Raw genomic sequence first — 20,958 nt, forward strand, 5'->3', positions numbered from 1 at the left:
CAGCCAGGTACAGAAAACTGAAGCTCCTGTAGAGGGTCTGCTCCGCAACGCTACAAGACAGGTAGGAGGCACACCAGGAAGGGGAGTGTGACCGCTAAGAGAGTGGGGGGTGCACCAAGGGACAGAGAGGGGAGGGGAGAGAAAAACCAAGGGACAGGGAAAAGAGGGGGGAGGGGAGAGGAACACTAAGGGACGGGGAAGAGGGAGGAGCTGGGTAGGAGGCACATAGGTGAAGATGTTAATTTTAGAGGGGGGGGCGGAAAAATTCATCTTCGCCTATGTACCCAAAAATCCTTGCACCGGCCCTGCGTGTGTGTATGTCAGTGTGTGTCTGAGTGATTGTGTGTGTGTCTGGCTGTCAGTGTGTGTATGTCAGTCTGTGTCTGAGTGATTGTGTGTGTCTGGCTGTCAGTGTGTGTCTGGCTGTTAGTGTGTGTCTGAGTAATTGTGTGTGTCTGGCTGTCAGTGTTTGTGTAATTGTGTGTGTCTGACTGTCAGTGTGTATCTGAGTGATTGTGTGTATGTCTGTCACTGTGTGGCTGTCTGTCAGTGAGTGAGTGAGTGAGTGTGTGTGTCTGTCAGTGAATGTGTTTGTTTCTGAGTGATTGTGTCAGTGAGAGCGCCTGTGTGTCTGAGTGATTGTGTATGTATGTCAGTGATTGTGTGTATGTCAGTGATTGTTTGTGTCAAATCAGTTTGTGTATGTCAGTGTATCTGAGAGTGTGTCTGTCAGTCAAAGTGTGTGTTAGTCGTTTAACAAGAAGAGGTGTGGCATTGACAGGAAGAGGTGGGGCAAATGTAAATTAGGGGGTGCCAAAGTTCCGTCATGCCTAGGGCAGCACAGATACTAAATACATCACTGCCGTCACTGAACCAATGCTTCTCATAGAGCATTTAAGCATTTAATTGGCGGATTGCAAATTGAATGACGAATGTTATAGCTTCAAAAGAGGCGGAATGAGCTGCTGCTGTTTTTTTTCCATTTGGTAACCATATACAAATCTATTAGGGATTCATTGTCTCTGGATTGTTTCAAGCTCAGGTCAGGTAGGAGATACAATCCTTTCCACACATATGGGTAAAGATTATTTTATTGTTCAATAGTAGATTGTGGTATACCTTTTGGTTATGCCTGAGATTAGAAGATATATTACCTTATCATAAGAAAGGTTTCTGAATTGTTAAAGAAGATTTTGTAGGTTTTGTAGATTTCCATTAATCTTGTGTCAGTCTGGAGAAGCTGCAAACCACGCAGGAGACAAGCTCCCTACTAGGAGAGTGGGTAAAGCACTTGAAGCCACCAATGAAGGATGTGTGGCAAGTGTGTTATTGCCAAGAAAGGGGACAATCTGTGTTTTTGGACTTCCATCTTTTTTACTAACTTGTTGAATAATCATGGCACAATTTGTCAACTCTATGCTGTTTAAGAATGGGTATTATGGTATCTATGAGGTGCTATTTGTGGAATACACAATTTTTAACCAAAATGTTCCCCTACCTTCAACCCTGTGTAACCGTAAAACAAAGTCTACCTATGTAAACTCTACTGAAAAAAACATTGAAACCATGCTAACAGATAATCCCAAAACCAAAAATAGAACATGGAAATACAGTTTCTTACCCTACTCCTTCCCAAGACCCCCGTAATCTCTAACCCTAACAGGACCATTAAAATGTCCCCCTTATAAATGTCAATATACAGTTTTTTAACATGTATTTATGGAACTTCATTGCAGTATTGCTATTATGTTCAATGTTATCAGTGCGTTTTTAAATAAATACTGTATATAAGACACTTTTGAAAGTAAATTACATCGTTTTCACTACATTTACCACATTTATTTAACAGGATGAAAAAAAGCAACTGATGACTACAAATGTGTGGCTGAGACAGGTAAGGATGACATACAATATCTGGATTAAAATGAATAAAATAAACTGGGTTTATAGAAGTAGACGTGGCTAGGTTAGCACATTTAGCAGTACTACTCACATGAAGGCCTAGAGATGAGAGGATCCCGAGTCCAAGCTCAGGAAGGGTACTGCTAGATTCTATGACAAACTTGAAAGAGAGAACACTTGCATCTACAGAAATGCAGGTGACCCAAATTTACAAATATCCATACAATAAGTATAACAACTAAACTTACTGTTTAAGCATGCAACTTCTGCTATGATACTGACTCCCTCACTCCTGACTGACACATCAGTAAGAAGTCCCTTTTTCCTTGTAGCAGGCTTAACAAGTGATGGCCTTGGCAATTGTTGTTTTTTTTAATAGTTTATTTATGTGTGACTGTCTCGTTGTGCTTACAACATACAGTATACATTGCAAAAGTTGTACAGTCCTAAAAAAATCAACAATAATTGTGCAACATTCTCAGTATTGGCAATTGTTTTTAAAACAACTTGGATATAGAGGCATTTAGGAACAGAGTGTTTGTGACCTCTCAACCCCTGCTGCCAGTCAGACAATAGGTCCACTGGCTTCTCTGTGGACGCATTTGCCATGGTGTCCTACTGGATCTCCCACTGGGCCTAGGACATTCACATGAAGACCCTTGTTGGAATATATAAAATTGAAGATATCACCATGGATGCTGTTATGTTATTTAGATTAGTTTTTCTAAATAAATTTTCTTTGCTGCATGCAGTGAAAAGAAATGCAGATAGAATGGAAAGTATAGAAGCCTCAATAAGTTTATGAATATTAATACATATTTATCTATTTCACAAAAACTACAGGAATGGAAAGACTTGAAGTTGCAGTGGAATCCCAAAGATTATGGTGGAATCACTTACATTAGAGTGCCTTCAGAGACTCTGTGGCTCCCTGACATTGTTCTCTTTGAAAAGTAAGTGTTTTTTTTTTCTTCTACATTTGTTTTAGTACTGTTTCTCACGTATATCAAGGTAAGCTTTCAATGAATATATTTACCTGCACGTAGATCTGCTATATTTACATCTAAAACCCATTGCCTCAATATTTTGTTTGGCGATGTGGTTAAGGTCAACCTAAAAAGCTTATCAAAAAACATTAGATCAAGGACAATTTAATTTAAACATATTAAATTGCTGATTTAAAAAAAAAATATTGCTGAAATAATGTTCATACAAACCACATTTCTGGTGTATTTTATTAAATTATATAGCTCACACACTACTATTTGCTATTTTGCTTCAGTGCAGATGGACGTTTCGAAGGTTCACTCATGACAAAAGCCATAATACGATATGATGGAACAGTCATCTGGACACCACCAGCAAGTTATAAAAGTTCTTGCACAATGGATGTCACATTTTTTCCATTTGACCGACAAAACTGTTCTATGAAATTTGGTTCATGGACATATGATGGGAATATGGTGGACCTTATTCTGATTGATACAAATGTAGACAGGAAGGACTTCTTCGATAATGGAGAGTGGGACATTTTAAATGCCACAGGTTTAAAGGGAATGAGGACAGATGGGATCTATTCATATCCATTCATCACCTATTCTTTTGTTTTGAGGCGTCTTCCTTTATTTTATACTCTTTTCCTAATAGTTCCTTGCCTTGGTCTCTCATTCCTGACCGTCCTTGTGTTTTACTTGCCATCTGATGAAGGAGAAAAACTGTCATTGTCCACCTCAGTACTAGTTTCTCTTACGGTTTTCCTACTTGTCATTGAAGAGATAATTCCTTCCTCATCTAAGGTAATCCCGCTGATTGGAGAGTACCTACTTTTTATCATGATATTTGTCACCTTATCTATAATTGTGACAGTCTTTGTCATTAATGTTCACCATCGTTCCTCAGCAACATACCATCCTATGGCTCCTTGGGTGAAAGGTCTCTTTTTGCAAAAACTTCCCAAACTGTTGTGCATGAAAGGTCACATTGACCGATTCTCCTTCCTGGACTCAGAAAGCAATGTTCCACCAGGAAAATCAAAGCCTTCTGGCAAAAGAAAACATATCCAGGCAAATGATGGAGAAAAGGTTTTGATTGCCTTCCTGGAAAGGGCTGCTGACTCTATTAAGTATATTTCAACGCATGTAAAAAAGGAGCATTTTATCAGACAAGTGAGTATGAATATTGGTTGCTTTTTTCTAATCTTAATTATTATTCTTAATTAATGTACTATTATTACTGTCATATTTTTATTAGGACTTATATAGCGCCAACATATTCCTCCACACTTTAATTTCACAAAGTAATTAGGTAAACTATGAAACTGTAAGTTTAATAATGGAGAAACAGGGAGGGGGAGATGCAAGGACATATAGAAATAAAGATGGAGAGGAAGGGAGTCATAAAGAAGCTTTTATTGCATTTCAGAATCCTAATTAGAAGCTAATGTAAACAATAGGGCAATTGGTCTGGAAATAGGAAGAGAAAACAAGTCACTCGAAATAAGGAAACTAAGAGAGACTTTTTACTGATTAACTATTGGCTAAATATTTAGGGGAAATCAGTCAGGGTTATTTGCTAACGTAAGAATTTTGCTAAATATTTGCTAAAGTGAATTTAAAATTCAAAGTAAAATTAGCTTAACCTGAAACACAGCTGACTTGGAGTAATGTTCCACTTTTGCTACTTTGGCCTTAAATATGAAATTAACCTTAAAGGACCACTATAGTGCCAGGAAAACATACTTGTTTTACTGGCACTATAGTGCCCTGAGGGTGCCCCCACCCTCAGGGTCCCCCTCCCACCGGGCTGGATGGAGAGGTTAGGGGTTAAACTTACCTCTTTTTTCCAGCGCCGGGCGGGGAGCTCTCCTCCTCCTCTCCGCCTCCTTGGCTGAATGCGCATGCGCGGCAGGAGTCGCGCGCGCATTCAGCCGGTCTCATAGTAAAGCATTTACAATGCTTTCCTATGTACGCTTGCGTCTTCTCACTGTGATTTTCACAGTAAGAAGCACGCAAGCCCTCTAGCGACTGTCAGTGAGACAGCCACTAGAGGCTGGCTTAACCCTAATATAAACATAGCAGTTTCTCTGAAACTGCTATGTTTATAGGAAAAAGGGATAACCCTAGCTGGACCAGGCACCCAGACCACTTCATTAAGCTGAAGTGGTCTGGGTGCCTATAGTGGTCCTTTAACTTACTTTAAGGTAAAAAATTTACCTTATTTCCAGAGCCTGCGGGTGCGCCGGCAGTGGCCCACCCCTGATCAGCCTCCTTGGCTGACATTATTAGAATTAATGATCTCCTATGGGAAAGCACTGTGATTGGTTGTAGTCGTCAGCTAAGAGGAATGGTGGGGGAGCCAAACACTGCCATAGCCAATCAGCATCTCCTCATAGACATGCAATAAATCAAAGCATCTCTATGGGGAGCATTCAGCTTCTCCATGAAGATCGTGGATACGCTAAATGGAAGTGCTGCACACTGTGTAGCATTGACCAAGGAAGCACCTCTAGTGGCCCTCTGAGGAGTGGCCACTGGAGGTGTCCATAGGGAGAAATGTAAACAATGCCTTTTCTCTGAAAAGACAGTGCTTACATTAAAAGGCATGCAAGGACTGACTATACTCACCAGAACAACTACATTAAGCTGTTGACTACAGTGTCCCTTTAAGTTCCTGGCAATTCTCACTTTAGTAAATAACACTGCATATGCGAATTCAGGACAAAATCCTAATCACCCACCAATAATAAGGAGATAAATTCCAATAAGACTGTTTGAATACTATATATTATTTATGCTTTCATATACTGGAATAAAATACCAATATGAATATACATGAAGGCGTGAGAATTTTCCATAACACAAATAACTGCATTTACTTACTTTGGAATACTGAGGAACAGTTGACATTGTGTTATGCTAATGACAGAAGATCTCTCCTTGTGATATGTCTGTCCTTATTGGTATCTTTGTAAATTAGACAGAGTATGGTAGGTGAAAAGTAGATTTTCAAACAATAGAATAAGGTCTGTCTCAAATTCAGAATACCCTGAAGAATAGATCTTACTATAATTAGAATATGCTGTGGTGTAAATATGTTCTATAGATGGTGCATTAACAAACTGAACTAGTGCAATATGTGAAAAGGAATAAAGGAATGTACCGTATATACTCGAGTATAAGCCGACCCGAATATAAGCCGAGGCCCCTAATTTTACCCCCAAAAACTGGGAAAACTTATTGACTCGAGTATAAGACTAGGGCGGGAAATGCAGCAGCTATTGGTAAATTTCTAAATAAAATTAGATCCTAAAAAAATTATATTAATTGAATATTTATTTACAGTGTGTGTATATAATGAGTGCAGTGTATGAATGCAGTGTGTGTGTGAGTGCAGTGTGTGTGTGTGAGTGCAGTGTGTGTGTGAGTGCAGTGTGTGTGTGTGAGTGCAGTGTGTGTGTGAGTGAGTGCAGTGTGTGTGTGAGTGAGTGCAGTGTGTGTGTGTGTGAGTGCAGTGTGTGTGTGTGTGCAGTGTGTGTATATGAATGAAGTGTGAGTGTGTGTGATGCAGTGTGTGTTTGTGTATGTGTTGGTGGGGGTGGGCATTTTGATATATTATTAATTATTTTATTAATTATTTTTTTATTTTTTAATATTATTATATATTTTTTTATTATTATTTATTATTTAATTGAATTGTTATTATTATTTTTTTTTTTAATTATATATTTTTTTCGTCCCCCCTCCCTGCTTGATACATAGCAGGGAGGGGGGCTCCTTCCCTGGTGGTCCAGCATTGGCAGTTCAGTGGGGGGTGAGGGGGGCTGGCAGAGCTGTACTTACCTTTCCTGCAGCTCCTGTCAGCTCTCTCCTCCTCCGCGCGGTCTGTGCAGCTCCCTCTGTCAGCTCCCAGTGTAAGTCTCGCGAGAGCCGCGGCTCTCGCGAGACTTACACTGGGAGCTGACCGAGGTGCTGAACGGACGGCGCGGAGGAGGAGAGAGCTGACAGGAGCTGCAGGACAGGTAAGTACAGCGCTGCCAGCCCCCCTCTCCCCCCGGTCTGTATTATGGCAATGCAAATTGCCATAATACAGACTCTGACTCGAGTATAAGCCGAGTTGGGTTTTTTCAGCACAAAAAATGTGCTGAAAAACTCGGCTTATACTCGAGTATATACGGTATTTGTCTAGGGCTTTATGCATTACAAACCGAAAAATGATAATAAATCAAGCAGTGTTTGACATTAAAGGGACCATCTGAGCACCAATACAACTTTAGCTGAACGAATAAGGTTGCCATCAGAAATCTTGGGCTCCTTACACAGGTCTAGGTCTAGCCCCCTTGAGTCCTACCACAGGGCCCACCCTCAGTCCGCCAACAAGAAAGCAGTGTGTGTGTAGAGTAGATGCAATGTATTTATAGTTTATGTAGTGTGTGTGTGTGTGTGTAGTGGATGCAGTTTGTATGCATAGTGGATGTAGTCTGTGTGTATGTGTTTATTGGATGCAGTGTGTGTATATGGGATGCAGCATTGAGTGTAGTGGATGCAGTGTGTATATCGTGAATGCAGTGTGTATATCGTGAATGCAGTGTGTGTGTAGTGGATGCAGTTTTTGTGTAGTTGATGGAGTGTGTGTAGTGGATGAAGTGTGTGTGTGTGTAGTGTATGCAGAGGTTGTGTGTATAATGTATGCAGTGTGTGTGTAGTGGATGCTGTGTGTGTTTAAATATGTGGGGTTGGATAGAGGCTGCATTCTGTGGGCAAATGTTTTTTGTTTTTTTCAATTTAATAAAAATTATTGAAATTTTTTCCCCTACCTGCCACTTACCTAACATTACCCTCCCTGGCATTGTGCAGGCTGCAAATATAGTGAAGAGGGGGCCTAGCACACAAGCTACTCTCTGTCATGTCTTAACTACCGGTATTACATTGTCTCTTCCGGGTTGACGGAGCTTAGCCACACCCCCTTCTCTGACGCGGTCTCCCCACGCTACATAATGAGACTGCGCCAGATTCAAGACGCTGGATTATTGAAAAGCGTTACCGCAAAATCAAACCGGCTAGAAAGATTCCTCTAAACCCTTTTTTTGTGCACCGAACACGGACTGGAAAACTATCGACCCTCCTTCTCCTCTCCTCGACCACGGCTAGTAACTGGACCTTCCTCATCCTGCTTAACAACTTCCCTCCCTGGAGGAGAACTTAGGGAAACCTGATCTTTCACCATTGAAAGCTAAGTCATATTTTATATCCGTAATAGGAGATTACCTGCTCTCAAGCCTGCTAATCGTTCCTGCTGCAGCCTGCTCTCAAGTCTACTAATCATTCCTGCTACAACTTCATTTCTTATCTTGCTCCGTTTCCATGAACTTGCAAACTCCTATGTGCTATACTGCATGCATACCAGAAGCTGCTTACTCCGTTTAAACAAACAGCTAAGTAATTAAAGATACAGTACCTGTGTTATCCTCTAGTATCCTAGTCATCAATCCAAGTCCTAAGAGATCTGCAGTTGTTTTCCATTTAAATACATGTAAGCATTACAGAATAATCCAGCCATTGTAATGGATCCAGCAGATTTCGATTCTAAATTTACTATGTTGAATAAAAGAGTCGATACACTTGCCCAAGGCATGCAAGACCTACAGGTTACAAATGAACGGATTCTTACTTATGTAAGAGACTTACAAACACATACTCCTCATACTGTTATGCACTCGGCTAGCGACCCTGCTGTCTGTAATCCCGAAAAGTTTTCTGGAGATCGATCCAAATACAGGGAGTTTCTTAATTCCTGCAAATTATTGATTGCTTTAAAACCTAGATCTTATCCCACTGAAAGATCTAAGGTTTGTTCAGTTATCTCCTTTCTAAGAGGTGAACCTATGGCCTGGGCCCATTCCTTTTTGGAAAATGATGACCCCATCTTAGACTCATTGGATGAATTTTTTGAAGCCATGTCTCTTCTTTATAAAGATCCCAACAAACAATCTACAGCTGATTTAACCATTAGAACCTTACATCAAAAACATAGACCCGTCGAAGACTACATTGCTGAATTTAAAAGATGGGCAATAGATCCCAACATAACTGGCATCAGTGGAACTCCAATGCCTATGTAATTCAGAAGGGGAAAGGCTAATAACACAATCGAGTTCTATGGGGAACAAGAGTGAGCAATAATAATAGTTTATAGTTTTCGACCTGAACATTTTGCTGAAAAGTTTATAATTTTGAGATACCAGTGCTATAGGACAACCGAATTGGAGATTGCCTTGTATGGCACTAGATATTGTAATATGTTTTAGGGTGCTATGATATATGGTATTGTATTGTATTTTAGTATAGTATATTTTGAAACTATTGAATTGTGCGTGGAGATATTGTATTCTGACATATGTTTATATATAAATCCATGTACTAATATATACATATATTTGCTGACCTATGTACACCTTGCACGGCTATAACCCGCCCGACCTCATTACAGCTCAGTGAGTAACACTGCAACACGATATATCGGGCTCCTACTTGTATTGTATTTCTCTCCCCCCCCTCCCCTTTTTCTTTTCTGTATCCCATATTTTGTGAAAATCTTTCAATAAAATTTAAATTTGAAAAAAAAAGATGGGCAATAGAAACTCAATGGAATGACATAACCCTACGCAACCAGTTCCGAATTGGGTTATCCGCAGCAGTACAAGACAACTTTCTAGAACTGAACTCCCTACTACATTAAATGCTCTGATTCAACTGTCAATCAGCAATGACAGAAGACTTAGAGAAAGAAAGGCCGAAAAAGCTCTCTCGAGTTCATTATGGAAAAAAACATTCAGTCCTTCAAAAACTCCTGAAAAACCATCATTACAAACAGAACCTATGGAAATAGGGGTAATAAGAAGTCCTCTCACTCTAGAAGAGAAAACCAGAAGACGACTACTAAACCTCTGCATGTATTGTGCCTCACAAGATCATGTGATCCCAGAATGCCCCTTATTGAAACGTCCAAAAGGCGGTAAGCATCCTTATACCACTTCTATACTAAGTGCACTTCCCTCCAAATCAACCACTCAATTCTCCTCTATTTCGCTCATATTACAGTGGGACAAAGAAAGAATTACGACTGAAGTCATTATTGATTCTGCTGCAAACGGGGTGTTCATCGATTCATCCTTTGTAACAAAAAATAAAATTCCTTGTGTTCGCAAAAGCACTTCTGTTTCTGTCAGAGTGATTGATGGCTCCTTCTTATCCTCGGGCCCTATAATAAATGAAACCATTCCTTTAAGAGTGACCACTAACAATACTCATACTGAATATCTTATATTTGATGTTATCTCATCACCTCTTTATCCGGTTATACTGGGGATCAACTGGTTAAGGAACCACAACCCACAAATTACTTGGTCTCCCTTCTCTCTCACCTTTAGTTCTGCTTATTGTAAAGAAACATGCCTACAACATATTCCAATCTTTCAGGTTATTGAAGAACCAATTATACCTTCCTGTTATTCTGAGTTCTCAGACGTATTCAGTAAAAAGGAAGCTGAGACACTTCCACCTCATCGTCCCTATGATTGTCCAATAGACCTCATACCTGGTGCCCCCATCCCTTTTGGGCACATCTATCCTCTCTCTGAATCAGAACAAAAAATCCTCAAGGAATACTTGGATGAAAACCTCCGTAAAGGGTTCATTAGACCCTCCAGCTCACCTGCTGCTTCCAGTATGTTTTTCGTGAGAAATAAAGACCAAACTACACGTCCCATCATAGATTACAGAGCTTTAAACAAAATAACAGTTAAAAATCGTTACCCTCTTCCCCTGATCAATGAATTGATTGAACGGTTAAAAACAGCTACCATCTACACCAAGCTTGACCTCCGTGGGGCATATAACCTTATTAGAATCAAGGCTAACGATGCATGGAAAACTGCTTTCCGGACCAGATATGGCCTTTACGAGTATCTTGTGATGCCTTTCGGCCTCTGCAACGCCCCCGCAACCTTTCAACACTTTATAAATGACATCTTCAGGGATCTTCTAGATGTTTGTGTTATCATTTATTTAGATGACATTCTTATATATTCTAACAGTCCTGAAGAACACAAAAAACACGTGAGATGGATGTTATCCAGACTCAGAACTCACAAATTATACACTAAACTAGAAAAATGTATTTTCAACGTTAATGAAATAACCTTTTTAGGATACGTTATTACACCTCATTCGATAAGCATGGATAGTTCCAAAATCAACTGTATCCTCAACTGGCCCATTCCTTCTAACGTAAAAGAATTACAACGTTTTCTGGGGTTTGCCAACTTCTATAGAAAATTTATTAAAAATTACTCCGATGTAGCTCATTCACTTAACCTACTTAACAGCAAAAAGCATCCTTTCACTTGGAATGAAAAGGCTCAAGAAGCCTTCGATGAATTAAAAAGAAGATTTACAACTGCTCCTATTCTTCACCTTCCAAACCCCACATTTCTCTATGTCCTGGAAACAGATGCTTCAGAGACAGCCATCGGAGCTGTCCTCTCTCAACCCAAAACACCTCAAGATCCTCTTCATCCAGTTGCCTTCTTCTCACGATCCATGTCTCCTGCTGAGAAAAACTACCCTATAGGAGAAAAAGAATTACTGAGTATAAAAGCAGCCTTAGAAACCTGGCGACATCTTCTTGAAGGAACACAAACTCCTAAAATGGTATATACTGACCACAAAAACCTTGAATATCTTCACTCCAACAAGACTCTCTCTGCTAGGCAAGTAAGATGGAATCTTTTCTTCTCTCGGTTTAATTTTCAAATTGTTTTTAGACCCGGATCCAGAAACAAAAAGGCGGATGCCCTTTCCAGAAATCACCAAGATCTTGAATTGAAAGATCCTCCTGTAACTGGAACTCCTCCTCATACAGACATTGGAATCCTAACGTCCCTTATAGATGACATAAAAGGTCTAAGCGAAGATGCTCTTGAACTTCCCAAGTCAACCAAACTATCAAAGAAAAACGGTCTCTATTATTTCAATAACAGGATTTACATTCCTCCCATATTCAGAAATAAAGTACTCAAATTAATTCATGATTCTCCTTTGGCTGGTCATCCTGGAATAAAAAAGACCCTAGAATTATCCAAGAGATACTATTGGTGGCCTCGCCAGGACAACACCATCAAATCCTATGTCAAAACTTGTTCAACCTGCCAAAGATCCAAATCTGAACATCATCACCCATTTGGTCAATTATTGAATCTACCGATTCCAGATAGGCCTTAGCAATCCATTTCTATGGACTTCTTGGTAGAACTCCCCCCTTCTCAACATCATACCACCATTTTAGTAGTAGTGGACCGCTTCACGAAAATGTCCCATTTTATCCCCTTGAAGAAATTACCCTCATCATCTGAACTTTCAAAAATATTCCTCGATAATATAGTGAAACTTCATGGACTTCCTGATGAAATCATATCAGATCGAGGAACCCAGTTCACCTCCAAATTCTGGAACGCATTGTGTTCTTCTATTCATATTCAACGCAAACTATCTTCAGCTTATCATCCCCAAACCAATGGGCAAACTGAAAGAGTTAACCAATGCTTAGAGCAATATTTACGATGTTATTGTTCCCACCTACAAGATGATTGGATCACATGGTTGCCTATGGCCGAATTTGCATACAACAACTCAGTTCATACCAGAAGTAAAATGACTCTTCTTCTCAAATTATGGGTTTCATCCCTCTTCGTTTCCCACTCATACCATTCCTTCATCTAACCCCACCGTTTCAAATCAAATTTCTTACATGTCTTCCCTGTTTCTTAAATTGCATGAAAATCTTGAACTCGCATCATCTAATCAAAATAAGTTTTTTGATACTAAGAGGCAACCTCCTCCAGCTTATAAAATTGGTGATCTTGTCTGGCTCTTCTCAAAAAACATGTCCACCAACCGTCCTTCAAAGAAACTGAGTTCCCTCTTTCTTGGTCCTTTTCGAATATTGTCAATCATCAACCGTAACGTTGTGAAATTGAAGCTTCCACCTACTTTGAAACTTCACCCTGTCTTCCATGTTTCCTTGCTCAAACCTCATCTTCCTGACCCTTTCCATAGAGATGCACTTACTACTCCTGATCCTATTTTGGTACAAGGTGAAGAGGAATACGAGATCCAAAAGATTCTGGATTTGCGGATCCATCGTGGCTCCCTGCAGTACCTCATTAGCTGGAAAGGTTACAGAATTGATGAGGACACTTGGGAAAACTCCTCTATGATCCATGCAAACAGGTTAATTACCGCATTCCACAAACGCTATCCCTCTAAACCATGTTGATAGCACCCTGTGGGTGCTCCTTACAGGAAGGGTACTGTCATGTCTTAACTATCGGTATTACATTGTCTCTTCCGGGTTGACGGAGCTTAGCCACACACCCTTCTCTGACGCAGTCTCCCCACGCTACATAATGAGACCGCGACAGATTCAAGACGCTGGATTATTGAAAAGCGTTACCGCGAAATCAAACCGGCTAGAAAGATTCCTCTAAACCTTTTTTTTGTGCACCGAACCCGGACTGGAAAACTATCGACCCTCCTTCTCCTCTCCTCGACCACGGCTAGTAACTGGACCTTCCTCATCCTGCTTAACAACTTCCCTCCCCGGAGGAGAACTTAGGGAAACCTGATCTTTCACCATTGAAAGCTAAGTCATATTTTATATCCGTAATAGGAGATTACCTGCTCTCAAGCCTGCTAATCGTTCCTGCTGCAGCCTGCTCTCAAGTCTACTAATCATTCCTGCTACAACTTCATTTCTTATCTTGCTCCGTTTCCATGAACTTGCAAACTCCTATGTGCTATACTGCATGCATACCAGAAGCTGCTTACTCCGTTTAAAAAAACAGCTAAGTAATTAAAGATACAGTACCTGTGTTATCCTCTAGTATCCTAGTCATCAATCCAAGTCCTAAGAGATCTGCAGTTGTTTTCCATTTAAATACATGTAAGCATTACACTCTCTCTTATATTCTTGAGCCTAGCCAGCGTGCCACACAGATCACTGCCGTGGGGACCCACGATAACGCTTTTACGGATGGGGACATGCGATAGTTTGGGCAGCCGGAAGCTGGAGATCAGGTGTGCTGGGTCCTCTCTTCACTATACATGCAGACAGTTGTTCGGTGGCTCACAGGGGCACATATTTATATGGTGGCGTGTAGGAGGATCAGATTCTCACTGAATATTTAGAGCCTCAAATGCCCCTGGGCAGGCATTGAGAACTGAAGTTGCCTGAGACTTTGTTTGGTGGATTACAAAAACAGATGGAAACTTTGTCTTCCAGAGCGGTCTGGGCCCACCAGGACTGATGGACCTGTGACAACCCTGAGGAGTTAAATCACTTTTTTTTCTGCCTTCATGCAGTCCTAGCCACATCTTCCCTGGCTCTGACTGACACAGCCAACATTGGAAGTGTGTAGGGAGGCTGTGTGAGTCTCAGCCAAGCGAGGTATGGCCAGGGCTTGATAAGCAAAGTGATTTAACTCCTAAATGAGAATCTAGTGGTGATATTGCAAGGGAATGATCTATACACCAAAACCACGTAATTATGCTTAAGTTGTTTTGGTGCTTAGCATCTCTTTAATTGTGTCATTGTTTCTTACATATACAATATGATATATTTGATATTTCTTTTTGCTTAGGTTGTGCAGGATTGGAAATTTGTAGCCCAAGTCCTCGATCGCATATTTCTCTGGCTGTTCCTCACCGTGTCCATCACAGGATCCGTGCTGATCTTTACTCCCGCATTAAGGATGTGGCTAAACAGCAGCAATGTCTGAATCCATATCATCACACTGGGTGCACAGGAGAAAATTGATTGGACATTTTAAATTCCTCTGGACGTGAGGTTTAAATGGTTCACACCCACAACGTTTAATTTATAATAATTAAATTCACATATTTTACAGATTCATGATTATAAAAATTTACATTGCTAAAAATAGAAATTAGGGCACAGTAGAATTATTTTGTATTCCAATTATGTAAATAAAATATTATCAGATTACCATCTAGTACATTTTTGCTGCTTTTCCAAGTCAATCACTGGAATGCTAAAGAAATAACCCACAAGTTACACCCTCTCTGCTTATATCTAAAGGCTTATTAACCCCTTAAGGATCAAACTTCTGGAATAAAAGGGAATCATGACATGTCACACATGTCATGTGTCCTTAAGGACACATGACATGTGTGACATGTCATGATTCCCTTTTATTCCAGAAGTTTGGTCCTTAAGGGGTTAAGGGGATAAACAAGTAAACTTAAAGAGACACACTGCCCAAATATAAAATAAATTACAATTAATGTTTGGTAGATATGAATGCATTTAAATATACATTTTGTCATTGCGGGTTGATTGAAAAACAGCTTGTAAAAACTGCAGCTCTCTTGTCTGCAGCATTTGTTTCCCAGTCCAATCACAGGCTTTGTAATGCACTCAATGTGAAGTCTTTGCATGGCAGGTGCTCTGAGCAAACGTTCAGCTCAACTGAGCTAAACAACCATCAAGTTAAAGAACCATTTATCTGATTGACAGCCATTGTTGGTGTAACAAGGTTTATTAATAAAAGTACCAATTTCTATTGAAATTGATACTGTTTGTAAAAATGAAAAATCTGAGTTAATTTCGTCATCTAATGAATATACCCTATTTCTTAGCCTTTTGCTCTATTACAACACTGTCTTATGTGTGTAACAGATTGATACTCTCCCATTGCTCTCCTGCACATAGCATCCTTCCAGTTTTGCCTCATGTAAATTGAAATGAAGTCAGAAAGCTCCCAAATACAATTTGGTTATGGGACAAATCTCCCCAGCCTGGCCGCATAGCAATTCAGTGTCCCAAAGTGTCACAGTTCCTTGCTTGTAGAGAAATCAAAGCTTCACCAAGCCGATACAAAAGTAAGGTATATATGAGCCTCAGATAACAGATCTGAGCATCTGCAAATAAAACTACTGTTTGAATTTACAACCTGTAAAACAATTCATAACTAACAAGAAAAATAATTGTGGTTGATGTACTCAGGACCGCCATCAGTGGGGTACAACCAATACAGTTGTATGGGGCCCTGTATCGCTATATATGGTACCATTTTACATGTAGAAATATAGGGTTTACAAAAGTCATGAAAGCATTTTTCCTTGTGAGATAAGCTGGTGAATCATACTTATTAACCAAACTACTCATGGATTCTTCAAGGCAGGATGTTTGAAATAAATCCTGCCTTAGATTCATTTTTGGGAATACAGCTGTAGTTTCCATTATTTTCATGTAAAACCTCATGAGTGCAACTTTGCCTTAAAATAAATTATCCAGTTCAGTACTAACAAAAAGAATTGTCATGAAAAATAAACATTTGCATAAATCCATTGAGAGGGGTTCTCTTCATGCATTATGATGAGCAAGAGCCCACAGTGAACACGAAGACCAGAATTTGGACAATTATCACCAGTAGATAAATAGAATAGATGGAATCAATCAATATATCGTCAGAATTAGCAAATACAAAGAGACCGAAATGACTTGAAATACATTGTGTTTTGGTAGAATTCAGAGTGCCTGTAAATTTGATGGTGGTCACTTGGCAGCCAGATTAAACAAATATGGTCCTTATGTATTCACTATTGATATCCGGTTGCTATTGGCACTGCTAACCAGATTATAGAGCAGAGTGAAGGGCAAATGTACTAATACCCCAATGGCTAGTTTACCTTGTACAGCTTCTAAAGTCACATAAAAAGGGTTGAAATTTATTTACGTCCGGAAATATTTGGACACTGACACAAGTTTTGTTACTTCGGCTGTTTACCAAAATATATTCAAGTTACAGTCTGAGGGTATTTACATCCAAATTGGAAGAAGGGTGTAGGAATTACAGCTCTTTAATGTGCTATCCCCACTTTTTAGAGGGACCAAAAGTAATTGGACAATTGACTCAAAAGCTGTTTCATGGACAGGTGTGGGCTATTGCTCCGTCGCTTCATCAATTAAGTAAAAGGCCGGGGTTGACTCCAGGTGTGGCATTCGCATTTGGAAGTTGTTGCTCTGAACCCACAACATGTGGTGAAAGGAACTCTCAATGCAAATAAAACAGGCCATCCCAAGGCTGCAAAAATGAAAAAAAAAAACATCAGAGAGATAGCAGGAACTTTAGGAGTGGCCATATCAACAGTTTGGTACATTCCAAGAAAAAAACGAACTGGTGTGCTTTGCAACACAAAAGGCCTGGACGACCATGGAAAACAGCAGTGGTGGATGATCATAGAATCCTTTCCATGGTAAAAGAAAAACCCTTCACAACATGCAGTCTGTTGAATAACACTTCCCAAGAAAGTAGTCTTTGTGACAGACCGCATGGTACCCGGCTTGGTACCTCTGCTAAGCACCCATAGTGCTTCAGCCCCCAGTCATCGCAGCTTCACTGGAGTTTCCCACCCTGGAACAGGGTCCTGTGCTACAGCTCCCCATTGATCAAGCTCTCTTACAGAATGCATAGCTGTATAGCTGTCTCTGTATAGCCGAGACTTAGTGAAGGGTTAAGTAGAACTCATTTTATTGAGTGAACCATGGGTTTATATGGAAGTAATGGGCATGCATAGCTTCCAAGGAGTTTTTTTTTTTTGTGAGTTTTTATTTTTAAAATTCTTTATTTTTGTTGTGCTCTGTGGATAATAAAGGTAAGACAGTATACATGCAGGGCCGGTGCAAGGATTTTTGCCGCCCTAGGCAAAAGTAAAGTTTGCCGCCCCCCCCCCCCCCCCTCTCTGCAGAGCGCTCGGGCGGCTGCAGCATTAGGGGGGCCGGCGCTCCTGGCGGCGCCCCTTCCTAAGGGGCGCCCTAGGCGGCTGCCTAGTCCGCCTTAATGGTAGCGCCGGCCCTGTATACATGAGACAAGTTGAGATGTATTAGACATATCAGAGCAGAATAGGTGTATACATGTTTCAGTAAACAAGCTAGGTAACTCGATTAAACTCAGTACTGTTAAGTGTTAAAGAAAAAACAAACAGGGTAAGCATTAATTAAAAAAAACATATCATTGTTAGGCTGCTAAATATCACCACAGGGCCACAAAAGTCATACCAGTTCAGATGGATTATCAATAAGCATTCTCCAGTTTATTGCGGCGTACATCGTATATATATATAATAGGCATTAGTCTACTGTGCATGTGTAAAATGAGAGACAAGCAACAATTACTTCCTACTGCGCATGTATACGTGAAAACAAGCCTCAATTATTTGAAAAGTCTTATCTAGAATACCAAGGTTAAGGAGAGTAACATTTCAGGCGAAAAAGAAGAAACAGCTGCAGAAAATGCTGACAAACATAAGATAAGAATTGAGCTTTTAACCCCTACAGACGTGGAAGGAACTAACTAGGGAAAGGTTTAAGTCCTTTATTTACTTTTATCTATGACAATTCCCCTCTTCTGGTACCACAGGTGAGAGTTCTAGACAAGGTATATGCAGGTATACTAGTTATACATGTGGGACATTAAAGGGACTCTCCAGTGCCATTCCCTTGCCATCTCACACCAAAGGAGCCATCAAGGAAGACTTTTCCAGATATATGTGTTATTAAATCCACGTCTCATTATGCAATACATTCATAGGTTAATATATATATATATATACATCTGTATGTCTAAGGGAATATTCACTAAGCATGGCTTAGGTAAAACAAATCATTTTCCATCAATCAACATCACGTGGGCAGGAGAAACATTTGAGCTCAGGCATAGGCTGCAGAATTTAGGCTAGGTCAAAGTTTATGGGCAGGTACCTGCCTATTGGACTGTGCGATATGCTAGGGACAGTAGATGAAAAAAAAAAAGAAAAAAAAATATTTTACCATGCTAAGACACAATAATGGTAAAACAGGAAAACAAATACCACTGGAGCATCAGGAAGCTTAAAACCTTGAACCTGTATAGTACTGACAATATCACTGTGCATGTGCATGATAACAGCATAAAAGTAGCTCCTCATGAGAGCCTCTCTCCTGGGTGCAGGGCTGGGATGGGAAGTTCAACTCCAAAAGACTCGAGGCCCAGGTAAGTCAATGCAGGAGCTAGGCATAAGTGTCACTCGATGGGACAAGGCAGAGAGCCCCTTCTTTCATGCCAATGCAGGTTGGCACCGTGATGGGACAGCTTGGGCCAGAGTGGAGTGCGGGAGTCAAAGTCAGCCCTTTCCTTGAAGTCCTTTCGTAAACTAAGTGACAAAGCCATTACAGTAGGAGCTGTGAGGAACCAGGATAACCGCCACCGGTCCATGGGGGGGGGGGGGGGGAACGGGACCAGGAAGATGGTATTCAAGGAGCAGCTGCACAGAATTCAGGCTTGAGAATGGAGCAATTTGGCTTAGGAACTCCGGAGCACCAGTTTGGGGGGATATCAGTAGCCCCAATAGTTCCTTGTGTTCCATACATTTCCCAGGTTTGGGTAAGTGTGTACAGAAATTATTGTTGAATAAGCTTCGTAGTTTGCAGGAGCTGTGCTGACATGCGGCCAGCTAGCATCGTGGTTCGGTCTCGCCCCCTGACCCAGGAGTTTTTTAAGGTAAAAAAGTGAAATATTCAGCAATGGCCGAGTCAATCACCTGATCTCAACCCGATCGAGCATGCATTTCACTTGCTGAAGACAAAACGTAAGGCAGAAAGACCCATGAGCAAACAACAACTGAAGACCGCTGCAGTAAAGGCCTAGCTAAACAAAACAGAGGAGGAAACCCAGTATTTGATGATGTCCATGCGTTTCAGACTTCAAGTAGTCATTGCCTGCAAAGGATTCTCGCCAACGTATTAATAATGAAGATTTTATTTATTTTCATTTGTCCAATTACAGTTGAAACCCTGATATAAGTGACTGTGTAGAGAATAATTGCAATTCCTAAACTTTCATATTTTTGTTCAACCCCTTGAATTAAAGCTGAAAGTCTGCAATTCAATTGCATCTTGGTTGTTTAATTTCAAATATTATGAAAATTGTGTCCGTTTCTAAATATTTCCGCACGTAACTGTATATCTTTTGGAAAATATTCAGCAACTCATTGCCCGAATAAGCAGACCTAAGAATCTAAGAATTTGCACTACTGTGTGGTAAGGTAAAACATTGTTTAATGGATTCTTGAAAAGGGCAAGCTATCAATCAAATCCCTAATTATAAAAGACACCCGACTGGATGAAAATGGCAACAGCGCATACAGCATGAAGTTGGGTCGCGACATGACACTATGCACCTCTCATTTATTGTTGATGCTACTTTGATGAAAGACCTAGTGTCTCTACGTGTCAAAGACAGTAGCCACATGTAAAGCTTTATGTCTCTTGTTTATGCTTTGTGCTTTTTATATTTTTTTTTAAATCAGACTAATAATATACATTATATAACATATGTTGGCTTGTCTTTACTAATAACGTTAGAGTAGTAGTAGGACACTGAAAAATACATTTAAATAGATCAGAAATGCAATACACTAAAAGCCAGTTCAATCTTTATATTTTGAAAATTATCCAAAACAGGTTTTTTTCATGGTGCAGTTTGTTTTGGTTAATCTCTATCAAATTTAAAATGCATGCATGAAGTTCACTACCATATCAAACATAGGGGTAAATTATAATCTATTGTTTGATAATTATTGACATGTTAATAGCTGCTGATGGGCTGTTGACGATGCCGACTTAATCACAATCTCACATTTCAATAACACTTTTACCATTATTAGTTTGGTTAAAAAAGTACTTTACATTAATCAAGTTTAAGTGATAACAACGGATTGTAGCTTATTGGACCTGAACTTCAGATCACGTGTAAACCACAGGGACAAGCCCTATTTAAGGGAGGAACAGTCAGGGACTTTGGTAGGCTGATAGTCTGGCATTTTGTCAAATTTTATTTTCTATTTGTCTGAATAATTTTGTCCCTGAAGAAGTGCCAACCAGGAATGAAATGCATAGGACCTTTAGGACCATTTTTTTTTTTTGTATTGCTTTATTTGTAAA

General features: G+C 40.1%; 1 protein-coding gene across 1 annotated transcript in view; it reads left to right on the forward strand.

The window, feature by feature from the left end:
* CHRNB3 (cholinergic receptor nicotinic beta 3 subunit) overlaps positions 1-14,907 on the forward strand; it is a 36,261-nt gene extending 21,354 nt beyond the window's left edge. Inside the window, exons 4-7 of the mRNA XM_063425333.1 lie at positions 1,850-1,894; positions 2,746-2,855; positions 3,185-4,067; positions 14,597-14,907. Coding sequence (XP_063281403.1) covers positions 1,850-1,894; positions 2,746-2,855; positions 3,185-4,067; positions 14,597-14,734 — 1,176 coding nt within the window. The 3' untranslated portion in view covers positions 14,735-14,907. The remainder of the gene's footprint in view (positions 1-1,849; positions 1,895-2,745; positions 2,856-3,184; positions 4,068-14,596) is intronic.
* The last annotated feature ends 6,051 nt before the right edge of the window (positions 14,908-20,958 follow it).

This window comes from Pelobates fuscus, chromosome 6 (genome assembly GCF_036172605.1).
Source record: "Pelobates fuscus isolate aPelFus1 chromosome 6, aPelFus1.pri, whole genome shotgun sequence".
Lineage (NCBI taxonomy): Eukaryota > Metazoa > Chordata > Amphibia > Anura > Pelobatidae > Pelobates > Pelobates fuscus.